This window comes from Branchiostoma floridae, chromosome 5 (assembly GCF_000003815.2).
Source record: "Branchiostoma floridae strain S238N-H82 chromosome 5, Bfl_VNyyK, whole genome shotgun sequence".
Classification (NCBI taxonomy): domain Eukaryota; kingdom Metazoa; phylum Chordata; class Leptocardii; order Amphioxiformes; family Branchiostomatidae; genus Branchiostoma; species Branchiostoma floridae.
In genome coordinates, this window is record NC_049983.1 from 9,064,365 (window position 1) to 9,079,096 (window position 14,732).

General features: G+C 41.3%; 1 protein-coding gene across 6 annotated transcripts in view; it reads right to left on the bottom strand.

The window, feature by feature from the left end:
* LOC118416567 (glutamate receptor-interacting protein 1-like) overlaps nucleotides 1–14,732 on the bottom strand; it is a 114,467-nt gene that overhangs the window by 49,161 nt on the left and 50,574 nt on the right. For all 6 annotated transcript variants that reach the window (XM_035821719.1, XM_035821717.1, XM_035821716.1 and 3 more), the window contains exons 2-4: nucleotides 14,436–14,507; nucleotides 10,487–10,558; nucleotides 2,134–2,197 (exon numbers count right to left, since the gene is read on the bottom strand). In XM_035821719.1, the coding sequence (XP_035677612.1) occupies nucleotides 2,134–2,197; nucleotides 10,487–10,558; nucleotides 14,436–14,507 (208 nt within the window). The remainder of the gene's footprint in view (nucleotides 1–2,133; nucleotides 2,198–10,486; nucleotides 10,559–14,435; nucleotides 14,508–14,732) is intronic.

The window sequence follows — 14,732 nt, forward strand, 5'->3', positions numbered from 1 at the left end:
TCCTTGGGGGCCAATATGTTCCCAAAAATTGGTTATATGGGCAAAAGAAAGGCTTTACCTGACTCAACTGACTGAAATTTATTGAGAAATTCTGCCATTTTAGTGGTTTTGGGCCTGATTTCTTACTTTCTGTACCTTTTATTGATAATGTAATATGCACTCTCATAAAATGCTTCAAAGTCTAACCTGGCAGCTTTTCAATACAACTTTAGGTGTGTAAATGGTGGGAGAATACTTTCCTTATGCTAGAAGGATCAGCTTTTAACTTTCTCTTCAGTTTGTGTCACTTTTTGGTCAATGCTATGGAGCCTATCAAATGCCTCAAACCACTGCCAAAGCCCTGAGGAAAGTCCTCTGACACCTGCCATGAGATCTATTCCCCTGGGAGCATTCTTGGTCAGAAAGCTTTGAAACTTGGGATAATGTTTGAAAACTCTTACCCGCATCATGCGAAATGAATGAAACTTGTCAATTCTCAAGTTCGGGCCCCTACAAGGGCAATGACCCTAATTGACGGCTGCGCAGAAGGTCCCCGGTGAGTCCCCACAGGATTGATTTTTAAAAGTATCAGAAGATGTGTTTTTCTTTGGAAATGTTGGCATCTTGGAGCTGTATTCTACAGGTAAGGGTTGTAGGTTTTTTATTATGTCGAAAAAACCAGACTTTCAAGCCTGTTTTGGGTGCCTGGACACTAGAAAGAAGTTTGTTATGTAGCTGTCATTGTAGTGCCAGATGGGGTCAAAGGTCACCGAGTTGCGTTTGGATGCAAATCACATGTGTTCCAGTGGTCAGAAAGTTCCGAAAAGTTGAGAATGGACATTTTAGAAGCCGGGCTACCCTCTCAATGTTAGTTTTTCGAGAACGAAACGTCAGGTAGGTGACTTTTGACAGCTTCTATTTGCCATTAAATGCATTATAAGGATAGGGAAGACATGATTGGTGGTCACTGCTCTGCAGTGAGATACCACCTTGACTGAATCATGGAAAGAGTAGTACAGCAATACAATGAGACATTGCCAATTTTCTTTCATTCAATCCTCTGCCAAGTCACCTTTCCGCCGTGTGACTTCTGAGTCACCCAGCTCGAAAAAAACAGAGTATTAAACCTGCTGGCCCGTATAATTAATGTGTGATGAAGATTTGCCACACTGGCCCATCCTTTTGTAAGGACAAAGTACGTCACAGCGAAAGCTAGAGAATCACCAAGATGCCTTGATGTAGAAAACTGATGATCATTCATAGACATTTGAAATCAATCAAAGGTATTCCACTGATAAAACACCTTGGGGGACATATTTTCATCTAGAGTACATCTGATACCTACACAGTGGGGCCACACAGACTCGATTCTATGGATCACGTCCTCTTGAGCCCTCACTCAAATGTGGGGAGATCAATTTCAAAATGAAGAAACAATAACAGAACAGATTTCAACAGTATAATGCCTATAGAGCTGTTTCAGTAGCAAGGTATCATATATTTTTTTTAGAACAATAGAAGTACCTGGTAGTTAGAGGTTGCTAGTCCCTGTTCAAGGCACCCTATCGAAAACAGACCCCCCATTTTACATCCCTTCCTTGTTCAGCCCTAACAGAGACATCCCTCCAGGGATTGAAGCTAACTAATTGGAGCAAGCGGCTTAACATAACAGTGAGGCTGCTACCAGTTGAGCTACAGGGACATCCCTACATGTAGAACATGGTATAGCGATCAGGAAAGAATTTTGAACCAGGGCAATATGTAAAATTTGTCAGTTTTAATACTATCATTTATAAAGGAGCAAAAATATTGTTAGAGCAAAACAGGTAAAACTCAATGCATGCATGGGTGTTATCCATAAAATGAAGTTCATGAACCCTTGCTGTAGCTTAGCCTCCGTCAAAGACTTTTTGTGGGGCTGTTTTTATTTTATTGGGGGTGTTGGTTCGCAATTTGCGAAAGGGGAAGGGAGTTTGCTGTGAAACTGAAAGGGAATTTGCCCCTCAAAGTAGGGCAATGTCCTGACATAAGAGAGCCTAGCCAATGTTGAAAGTTGTGAACCAGGCCCCACCCCAATAGAAGAAAAGCCATCCCCGCTCAAAGTCTGTGACGGAGGCTGACTGTAGCTAGTCAGGCTGAAGGTTTTTGTCTTACCTCTGTGCAAGCCCTCCTGGCCTCAGATGCAGCACTCTTGCTCTGCTTCCCTTATCAAGACCACCTGGAGCAACAAGAGGTCACACTAATGAAAGCTTTGACTTTCACGAGATGACAGCTACCATGCAATTACGATCAGACATCGCTAACTGTAAAAACAGTCTACCTTCTTTAGATGTACAATGTTTATCATTTCATGCCAGCAATTGCTTTGTGAAGACACAATCATTAATTTTTAAACATCTTGTTATATCATTATGAAGTAATACCAACTGCTGTAACTTTGATCTTATACATACAAAAAAGTATAAATTGATATCCATTGGGGCTGGCTGCATGTAACCAAGTCCTGGGGGAGCAGGCTCATAAGATAGCTTTAGATAATGTTTAGAGTGAGATGTACAAAGGTTAGGTGTGATGGGTCATTCAGTGTAATATAACCAGCTGCTGCCAGACCACATGCCTGCTAAGATGTGAGTTATGCCAAAGAGCGGTTATACCGGCTGTACAGATACAGATAAGGGTGGTTATACCAGCTACACATGTATATAAATTTAGATACAGATACAGACAGACAATATATGTATGTCTGGGCTGTTGTATACTAAAAACAATCTAGACCCAAAGCCAACAGTGGCCATGACATTAACTTCCTAGACATCAAAATCAAGTTCACATCAGCCACCGTTTTAGATTAAGAGCCTTGGGATAGCTTTTCATGGAAACAGTTAATATATCCACGTGAACTGGGAATCGAAGACCACATAGTAATCAGAAGGTCTTTGATATGGTCTTTGTCAGAGTTCCAAGTTCTTCTTTGTCTAATCAAGTCCAGATCCGCAAAGGGCCTGCTTTGTGGCGATGTCTAACCTTACAGGATGTTTCATTTTCTCATGAACAAAAACACAAGGTCAAGCAGATTATACTTATGAAATACAAATTGTGGACTGTGACATTAACAGGATTTCGTATCGACAGGATGGTCTTATCAAAATGGTCACGTACATGATGTACATGTAGGTCACTGTGATATTGTTCCATATGTAACTTTCAACTTATGCAAATTGCAGACTATGAGTATGACAGTTGCAGAGTTTACTGTAAAAAGGAAGTATTTGCAGTGGTTTTACATACTCAAGTTTGTGATTTTCACTGTAATATTTTCACCAGAAACTTAAAACCACTGTGTGTGAACATTTTTCCTTTTACAGCAAAGTATCGCATTGTAGCTTCACAACCACTGCAAGTGCAAACACTCCTGGACCATTTTCTCCATACTACAAAATCCCTGTGAAAACATTGCCCCTTGTAGAAGAAAGAGTAGTTTCTCCAGATGGTCAATTTCTTTGTTCCCACATATCTCACAAGTCACTGTCTGATACTCTTCTAGCTTTGTGCCCACCTCCCCTGCAAATTATTCCAATTGAGGTACAGTGACTTCACATGCCACAAGGGCAGCAAAACACTCAAAGGTCTGGGACCTTAATTTCATTCAAAGAGTACCACTCCAAGCCGAGGCACACTTCAAGACATAGTTGACGTCGAGGAGTCTCATATAACTTGGCTCCCAAGTATTATTTTCTGGAACTAAGGTTTTGATAAGGTCTAGGACTTACTTCATTAATCTTTGTGGAAGATAATTACAAAGATATGCTATCAGGATCAATGAGTATACACAACATAGACAATGCTGTAGTTGCTGTATTTCATATGTATGTGCAACTACATGTATACATGTGAACAATGGGGTGTATGGGGTTGTACCCAGCGCCCAATTTTTTGTGACACTGTGCATTTTTCCACACTGGAGTTCCTGTATGTTCTGCAATAGGGCAAATACCAATGATTTGGTAGCAGTAAAAATCACACGCTAAAAATTAACTCTTGTTGACACAGAAATGATCAGATTCTAGGTTATTATGCATTAGATTTTGATCCGGAACATTTTTTCAATTTCTTCCTAATGATAGTTTACCTTTATCCACATGGTAACCTAGATCTGTTTTTTTTTTCAAACGAGATATTTAGGGATATCTAGTCGTCGGACATTGGTTTCAAATTGCAAAATTTTCACTGCATTCCTGAAACAGCCATCTGTCAAATTCATATCCATAAATACCCCAATTTTATATACAACGGATAAAGGTTACCCCACGGATAAAGGTCAACTAGCATTACCACTAAATGTTAAGCCTAGCAGTGTGCAAAGAGGCACTTACACTATGTGATGTTTGTGATGTACATGTAAATCTTAGAGCAAAAAGTAATGGGTAAGGACATGTTAGAAACTACTACTAAGCTGCCTTTGCAGATGCTAACCCTCTATAAATAACCGCCTTTTCTATTTCCTGCACATGTACATCCAGCTTGCCACAGTAAGAATCTATCCCTCACACAGCATGCAAGCTTAGCACAGCCTTGAAGGGTATCACATGACTCTGGCAAGCTTCCAACTTGATGGAAAAAGAAAGCCTCCAAAGAAACCTATGAGATGGATCTACAAAATCAGCAATAAAGTTGGGTAATACGGCGAGTTGAAGGGAGATAAAGTGATGAAGAAGCACCAGGGGGCCACTGTGCTCTTCCCGGTGATCTATGGTATCTAATATACCCTCTCGGCGAATATTCTCCGTCCTACCGACCGCAGGGATCGAAATCATCAGGGCTGCCTCCAGGACCCGTTCTTCCCTCCCGGGACAAATTTGCTTGTTGGGACAGACAAAAATTTCACCAATCTAGCTTTTCTTGGGAAAAAAATTAACTTCATGACATGAAATTAAAGAAAATGTATTTTTGGATAGTACTTGAAATAACATAGAGTTCAACGAACACATACCTTTGCCAAATAAACCAGGTTTGTTATGTAGAATGATGTCTGTAGACATAAATGTGTTACTCATTACATTTTATTTTATATGCCTGGAGTTGGTTCATAACATTTCGCCATTGCTTATGCAAATTAGATCCCTATGCTGATTAGATTTACATAATAATATTACATTGTATCAAGCATCATTTAAGCTATCAGCATACCAAAAATCATGATGATCCTTTCATCCCTTATTCTCTTTCAAAGTAGGAAACTAAACCGGCTCCTGCAGTTCAAGAAAAGACGTTAAGCGGACCCAAACATTCACCTCTTATTCTCTGCCATCTTTCTCAGTTACATATGTGACAAGTTTGAAAGTCCTATCACGGAATGCAGTGGATTTATCTTTCCTCATCAAGCATGCAGATTAGCTGTTAATTTGCATAACTAGTATCTCATTATGTAAGTTTTTACTTCGGCTATCTACATACCAAAAATCATGACGATCCGTCAACACGTTCATGTTTTGCTATCAATCATGCAAATGAGATCATCATTTGCATAATAAATGTGTATTGATATTTCCTGCTTTCTTAGCTAAAAATGTGACAAGTTTGAAAGTCCTATAAGGAATGCAGTGGATTTACAAACTTATCTCATTAATTATGCAAATCAGCAGTCGATTTGCATAATTATAATTCCATCATGTAAGTCTTCCCTTTGGCTATCTACATACCAAAAACCATGACGATCCGTCAACACGTTTATATTTTCTCATCAATTATGCAAATGAGACCGTCATTTGCATAATTAATATGCATTGATATTTCTCTCTTCCTCATCTATATATGTGACAAGTTTGAAAGTCCTATAATCATGAAATGCAGTGGATTTATAAACTTTCCTCATTAATTATGCAAATTAGTTGCTGATTTGCATAATTGGTATTCCATTGTGTACATTGTTACTTGGGCTATCTACATACCAAAAACCATGACGATCCATCAACACGTTCTCGAGTTATTCTCGTCCAAAGTTTGAAAGGAAATCGGCGACTGCAGTTCCAAACAAGCCGCTAGGGGGTCCAAACTTAAAGCACTTACTCTCTGCCCCAAGGGCTATCTACCACTCAAAAATCATAACCACAGCAGGTCCAGAACACGAGATAAAAAAAAATTGAGGTTTTGCTGCAGTACCTTAGCAAGCCGCTAGGGGGCCCATTATCGGACTTGACCTTCGTTTTCCCGAACCCTACCCACCTACCAAATATCATCGGGATACATCCAAGGCTTCTTGAGTTATACTGTTAACACACAGACAGACAGACAGACAGGCAGACACACAGACTCACAAGCCTACAACATAACCTTAGCCATTCTGGCAAAGGTAATAATGGGCCAGTCACAGAAAGATATCACAGCTGGAGAGTGCCCTGATTGAAAAACTATCTGCATATGTAGATTAGGGCCACCTCTGTGAAAATTCAAGCGTCTCAGACGGCGAAACGCCGTTTGCGACAACTGTCCAAGGCGTCTTAAATTATTGGGACGCTTTGGACGGTTACGGCGGCGGACGGCATGGGACGGGCTTTTGAACGCCCGACGAAACGTCCAAGACGGTCCGAACGGCATAACAAACGCTTGGACGCGTCTAGATTGGCACTTTAGACGCGTCCGGTCGGACGTTCGGGACGTCCGAGACGGCGTCTGAAAGCGGGCAGCCGGACGCTCCCGCGCTCCGTCGGGCGAACCCCCCGCTGGGAACAGACGTCTCTGCGGACGGACCAGACGCCGATTGCGACGGACGTAAATGACGTAATCCAGGCTGCTGGGACGGATCGGACGCCGATTGCGACGGGCATAAACGGCGTAATCCAGGCCGCTGGTACGGGCGGTTAGCCTCCACCACGCCTTCCCACGGGGGGTACAGATCGTAAAATTCGACAGAAAATGGACTGAAAGGCCAAGAGGCTGTCATCGCTATATTATTAAAGGTTAATATCTGGGCCAAACTCCTAGCAAAATATTTTTTCTTCAAGACACAGTTTTAGTTAGTCAGGCAGTACGGTAGAAACTCATAACGGGCCGGTGCATTTAATTTGGAACGTGCGTAGACGGCTGCCCGGACGCCGTTTCTGACGCCGCCCGGTCACGGCTATAATTTTATGGCCTGTTGGGACAAGCGTTGCCACATACCAAACAAACAAATATTCAGCCAGGCAGTGAATTGTAGAAGACCACCCACCACCGGGCCGTCAGGTTTAGCTAAAATCAAACACAACTTGAACAAATTTCTTCGTAAATTGTTTACACGTACTCGGCGGCGTTTAATCAACTTTGCTACATGTACGAAATTCAATCCGGCCTTCAACCGTGTCCGCGGCTTTTTGTGCCGCCGTGCCGACACGTTACATCAGAATGGACGAGCCCACATAACATCAAGGGTAAATACAGGACGTTTGAAATTTTCTATCGTAAATTTTAATTGCACCAGTATTTGCTAAAGACTGGATATATAAATGTGAAATAACGTTAAATTTTCTACAAAGATCATAAGTCATTTTTTTTTTATTTCGAGGTAGCGAAATAAAGTCTTCCGTTTCATAAGTTCCTAACCCCAAGTAGTTGGAAGAGCCGACTAAGATTTTGATTGGCACCGGCAAAATCGGTAGGTGCTATCTCATTATCTGTTGTCTAAATCTACATTTTAACAGCATTATCATTCTTAATAGAAACAACAGATATTTTTTACAAGTATTCTACAACGTGTTCATAATTCTTTTTATTTTGTGGCATCAAAACAAGATCCTAAATTTTATCATTTCTTCGCGTATGTGGGGAGGGCACCCGTAACAACAAGTTGTCGGTAAACTTTGCAACAGATGATTGTACAAAAAATTAGAATAAAATGCGAAGTATTCACTTACCGGCGCCTGCAAAGTATCGACAATCAGCTAACGGAAGAACCGCTGCTTCTTTTGACGTCGGTCACATCTGTGATTTCTGCTGTCCAAGGTTTGCTGCTTCGAGTAAGTAGTATAATTTTTTCCCCTTGTCGGCGCACGACAAATAATTTTTGTACATTCTTTTTAGTATAAATAACGGATACAGTCATCGCCGTAAACCCAACCTCAGCACAATGTCGTACAAACATCAGCTGCTACGTCTAGACGTGAAGTCCTTGGTCCAAAAGTGCGCAAAATTTAACAAACGGACATGAAATCCACAGAAATAGTCACCTTTTGAACATAAGTCCTGCAACCGCCGGAGTGTTCAACGGTCTGAAATTCGAATTCACCCGCTGAAATTGGCGCATGTGCAGAAGTTAAAACGTCATGTTTCCCGTGGGGTATCATAAGAAAAGACGCAGCCGTCTGCCGGCGTCGGGTGACTAAGTATTTTATAGCCCCATCAGTGGCCGTCTCCGACGGCAATGGAAGGTCTTTCAGCCGTTCGGGCGTTCACCATAAAAACTGACAGAACGGCACGGACGCTCACGATGTGTCCGCGGCCGTTTCGGACGGCAATGAACGCGTCCAGAACGTCTGAAACGCGCTCGGACGCCATTGGACGCTTGTAGACGCCGTCCGGGCAGTTTCGGACGCTTGAATTTTCACAGAGGCAGTAGCATTGGATATGTGCAAGTACCTTTGAAGTCTACTTGCACCTAACCTGCACTGGCCCATGTTAAACCCATGACACTAGGGAACATATAGAAGTAGTGGCCCCCATTTCACTTTTCATAGTAGCATCCCTGAACATGACATGACTCAGAATGTCTATCATATCCATAACATTGTCTTTGATCAACTGAAAGGCAAAGAAAATGATTGATTGACATAGGTGGTGCAGGGAAAAAAGTTTGAAAGTTACCAGGTTAACATGTACACCAGGTATGAAAAAATGTATTTTGAAGCCTTGTTACCGAATCTATTATACTCCTCTCAATGAATGGACGAAGAGACACAGCAGCTATAATAGGTCTGACTCGGAAACTATAACAGGTTTGAATACCAGGCTAGTATTTTGAGCCCTGAACCTGATGAAACGAACTGACGGCAGTGAACTAGCACAGAAGGTTACTTATTGCTTTCAGAAACGCCAATCAGTTGTCTTACGACACTTCACTATGATCTCATAAGCTTTAGAAACTGAGTGCATCAAGGTGTTGTTCAGCCCACTGAAGCCATGGGGCAGGGATACATCGCATGTACGTGTTATTGAAGATCAGAGGGCATGAGATGCTTCAAACTTCATAGGGTGTGTAATTTTGGTCAGAAACATTTTCACTGAAGGCGACGTGATATGACTGTTGAGCACATAGCATTGGCAACTGTCTCCTTTATTTCATTTTCGAATGTTCCTTTTATAGATACACCATAGAGCTTAATTCAAAGCTTGATAATCCTCAACTGTCAATGTGTCTTGGCAGTTTCTTTTGACAGATGTACCAAAAATAGTTGAGTTTACATCATGTAACAGGATGCTCCTGAAAGTGCATCAGTGCATGATCATGAGCGCACAAATTTCATTGACATTTTAGAATGTCAAAGTCACGATCATGACGGATCACTTGCATCACTAGACAAAGGAGCCTGGGCTACAGAAGAATAAGCTTTAAGGATATCCTACAAGGGTAATCCACCATGAGCGTAAGGTACACACACTTGGTTGATCAACCGTGACTGTATGCAATGGATAGGAAACATTGTGTGCAACATTAGGAATAGAACTTTCCAGCAAGCATTCACGTCCATGAGGTATTGGACTGTATCAAAATGCATGAAAAGTGTGCACATCATTGCCTAAGGGCAGGACCTGGTGCTTACTGACTGTAATGTCCACTGAGCTAAGTACAGATGTTTTACACTGTTAGTCGATAAGGATGCAGTAGTGGTACATGTAGTTGTTTTCATTCAATACACACACATGTATCTGTGTTGCTCTAAGGTAAATGTTACGTACATATGGCTACTATCCACTCCACAAGTCTTGTTCATCTTCAAACTTTAGGGGTTTTAGATCTATATGATGGCCAAATAGTCCACGGGACTAGGATATGGTGGGTGAGGTGACAGGGTCACAGACAAGTCCAGCATTGGAATTATACAGTTTAGAGGGAATGGTCCCTGAGGCATTGTGGTATGCCTTGTGTCTCCTGTCTCCAAGCAGATACAGCCATCGTTATAAATCTTACAGCAATGCTGAATCTATGATTTCTGATGTGTCTGGCTACAATGAGGCTATGTATCTCTCTCATAAGCTTGAAAAAAAGCAAATGTCAAGTAGGAACAGAAGGAGGCTGTCCAACACCCTGCCCCCCCCCCCCCCACCCGAACTTTATATGGTGTTCAGGTACTGATATAGATAGAGGTAAATAGAACTTTATTGCAAGACATTTGTACATGGTACAATGTATGGCAACAACTATTACACAAAGTACAAAATAGGTGTATAGAAGATATGTGAGTCTGTCTCCTTTTCTATCCTAACCATTTATTTTCCCACATCATCTGACAAACACAGTACATGCCTGCAACCTTACCTGAAATTGTCAGCCCCAGGCCACTGCCATCTCTCTTGGTGAGTTCCACCACGGACACCCCCCTCCGCTCATCTGCAAAAACAACAGACTTCATGTGAGCGTCAGTCCTCCCTGCCCTGGTCTTCAGCTGCGCATGATATACTGGCCAATTCCTGTGCCCATCCGCATGGATGTGTTGCACTTTCAGATGGGATTGGGCAGATGAATAGGCTGATGGTGGCTGTTGGGAGGAACGAGACTTTACGCTGCCCATTGTGGCTATTAGTTCCTTCACAAGGTGCCCTGGCAAATGCTCCGGCTTCACCTTAGACCCTTCTGCATGCCAATAAATGGGTTTTCTTCTGGAAAAATGAGATTTAGTGGCGAGCAACCCTCGCTGGGGTGTCCAGTAAAACACAGACAGACCACAAAATGGAGAATTTGGCCATGGAAAGTCTGACTCCTTGACATGTGTTACTGGTCAAGGTATGACCATGCTAGTCCACCTGGGACCACTGGCAGCAAAAGGTCATAGGTCAACATCAGTCCTAACGCTCTGTCTTCACACTTAACCTTCAGCTTCCTTGTTTCAGAATCTCAAGACTTCCTCTATCTTCGAGTCCATAGAAAAGAAAGGGTGTTAATGTAGATTAAAGGAGAAGTGACAAGTGAAAATTGGCAGTGACATTGAGAATTTTCCTATTCTATCTCAAAAATGGAAGACAGTTAAATAATTGTGTATTCTAGCAGTGACCATGACCAGTGACTTTTTACATAGCTACCCAAGAGACATGTGTCTACCACATCAACCTAGCATGTTACACAAGTTCACCTTTATCCCAGGGGTAACTTATATCCATTGTATTTGATTGAAGGATATAAAGTTGATTGACGGTGGTTCAAATTGTAGTATTTTCCAAATACTGCAGTTGAAACCACCATCCTACTGCTTCATGTCCCTAAAATACCCAGTTTTTAAAAAACAATGGATATAGGTTACCCCACGGATAAAGGTGAACTGGCATTACAATCATGTACCTACATCACCAGTTATGTTCAAATGTACATCTGCCAAGTCAAGGAAACTTTTGAAACAAGAACTAACTTATTAAATAAAACTTCCCTGGCATTGGAAACTGTTCTTTACTTCCTATGATTTAATACGTAGTCCTAGAAAACAAACCAATAATTTTGCCATCTAAAATCAGTTGCCTATAAATAAAAGCTATGATCTATACTTCAAAGTTTTAAGTTGTCAAAGATAACTGCTGGTCTATGTATAGTTAGGAATTTCCCTGCAACAAATACAGATTCATTTCGATGCCACTGCTGGGATCACACCGTAACTCAGTGTCACTACAGCAGTACGCTACAGTTTCGATCTGAAGTTAGTCATCCTGTAGGCTACCATTTGCAGATACAATTCCGTTATCAACACCTCCGCTCTCACATCAGCTTCCAAGTACCTGGCCACTGACACTAGGTCAGTGCCTAGGTCAGGGTTTTAGCCAGCATCCGTCCTTCGACGGAATTTTGCTGCTGGGGACGGACAAATATTTTCGCCCCATGACTGACAAAAAAATCGGCAGGTACAAATGTAAAGATTGTAAAAATTGAACCAAACTGAGTCTACGAGCAAAATTTGCCGCTCTAAATAAATGAAATGGCATTTCAGAGGGTCTAGATTTCAAACTTTTCCCAGGGGGTATATCCGCGGACTCCACTAGGATTTCCATTAAAAATCCAGGGGACAGAAAAAAATTCTGGCTAGCTAGAACATAAATCTGTGTAACACAAACTCCGCTGTCCAGGGCTGTAACTGGCCCCTCCCCGGGCCGCTAGAACACTGCACTAGATTTCTCTCCAGATGTACCGTCTATCTCGGAGTCATCTGAGGTCAGCATCCATCCTATTGTCCTTCCAGGAGACACAACCTTGGCCTCCATCCATTGGAAAATTGATATACAGTTACCTAAAATCAGGAGTTTAATATGCTTCCATTTGTCTTGCCATTATTTCCTGTGCTCATATTCGTCACTCCTACGTGTGTCCGCCTCCGATCGCATCCCCAATCATCTGTTGTATACTCTTCATCTTTCCAATAGAACCTTCCATACACTATTGCCACCAGGGCTACATATATGTACACTGTTCATGTAACGCTAGTTCACCTTTATCCACGGGGTAACCTATATCCCTTGTTTTTAAAAACATGGTATTTAGGGGTATCAAGTTGATGGACAGTGCAATATTTTGAAAATATCTGAAATATTCGGACAGTATTGCAATTTGAAACCACTGTCCATTGACCTGACATCCCGAAATACCGTTTTTAAAAACTATGGATATAGGTTACCCCACAGATAAAGGTGAACTAGCATTGCAGCCTTGGCCTTTTCCAACTGACATATACACATACAGGTGAAGCAATCAGTATTTTACCACATTTGTGTAGCCATTACTTCTATACTGACAGTTGACACCACTACAATGTATATGTAGGCTAACGTAGCACATTCCTAATCATCTATAGTCAACCTATCCTTATCTTTCCATTAGCGCCTATTCTATTGTCCCATAGTTACATACAACATTGGCATAATCCCCCCTGGCACATACAATGTAGCCATTTATCTTGCCATTATTTCATGCATTGATATTTGACACTTATCTTCAGGCAAAACTCCATTTATCCTGTAGTCATCTACTGTCCACCCCCTCATCTTGCAAACATAACCTATTCTGTTGTCCAAAGGCAATGGTTACATGCAACCTTGGCCTTTTCCTTATTACCATATTGATATAGAGATCGCTCAATCAGTAGTCTACCACACTATCATTTGTCATGCCAGTATTATGAACCAGTATTTCACAGCCCTATATGTAGTTAGCTCCTAGCATACATCCATTGACACTTTTCATGCTATTGCCCCTGTGGTTACATACAACCTTGCCCTTTTCCTATTGACATAGGCCATGTTGATTTGATTGTATGGATGACAACCACTGGAAACCAAAAACTGGTGCGAGCGTGCAAATAAAAAAAAGTTTGACAAAAAAAAGTTGCATTCATTATGAAATCTAAGTGGTCAGAAAGGTTGAACAAATGACTAAGTGTCAATCACACAAAATATTGTAAAAAGAACAATAGATTCTTCATTTTTTTGTTCTTTCACATCTTCTTTGACTCTGGAATATTCTATGACAGTAGTTACAGTTAGTATACATTTTCCGATATTTGTTTCAGCAATCCGAGGCATATATTTGCTTATTTTGAAGCTGCTTTGTACGAGTTACAGTATGGTTGGAAACTTTTTTTAATTTTTGGAAATGGCTGAAAATTGATGCGTGCACAGATGTCATATACATGTAATCAAACCACCATGGCCATATTGCTAGATCACTAGTTACCCACACTGCTATCATTTTTACTATAGTTCAGGTACTGATACATATCCTAGCATAACTCCATTGACACTTTTTATCCTCAAATCATCAGCTGTCCACCCCTTTGCATTTCCCCAGGGTTACCTACTGTACCATTGCAACCTTGGTCTTCTGGCATTGGCATATTGATAATACAGGTGCCCCAATCAGTAGTCTACCACACTATCATTTGTCTTGCCATTCATGTTTCATATATTGACAGTTGATAGTAGGGATGGGTACCGATACAGAAAATTCAGGCACAGGAACAGTCCAGGTCCAGACCTGAACCTGGGCCTAATTGTCTGTGTGAAAACTTGTGAATGTTGGATACTCAAAACAATGGTCCATTTTGCTACAAAGGAATCTGTTTGATGGAGTTCCGGTCCACTCATTTTTTCAGGACCAGTTTTACCGGACCGGTCCAACAAGAAAAAATGGGTTTGTACTGGTACACCTTACCAGTACCCATCCCTGGTTGATACTAATGATAGGGCAGACTGATAGGTTTGCTCCCAGCATGTCTAGAGTACATTGTACGTACCTGGGATAAGTTCACCTCCGAATGGAAGGTCATCAGTCAGGAAGGCTGGTTTCTTGGCATAATCCCCATCCTCTGTAACAAACAAACAAACAAACAATTCAATGCAAATGTTACATACATGTAAATATAAACAGATAAATTGTGCTCCAATGCAACAAAGAAATTATTGATGAAGGTTATTAATTAGACATCAAGATAACATCATTATTACACCACATGCCATAATACCTCTGCATAAGAAAACAGATATGAACTTATAAAGATTTCAAGAGATGTACAAAAGCAGCAAAAATGTCA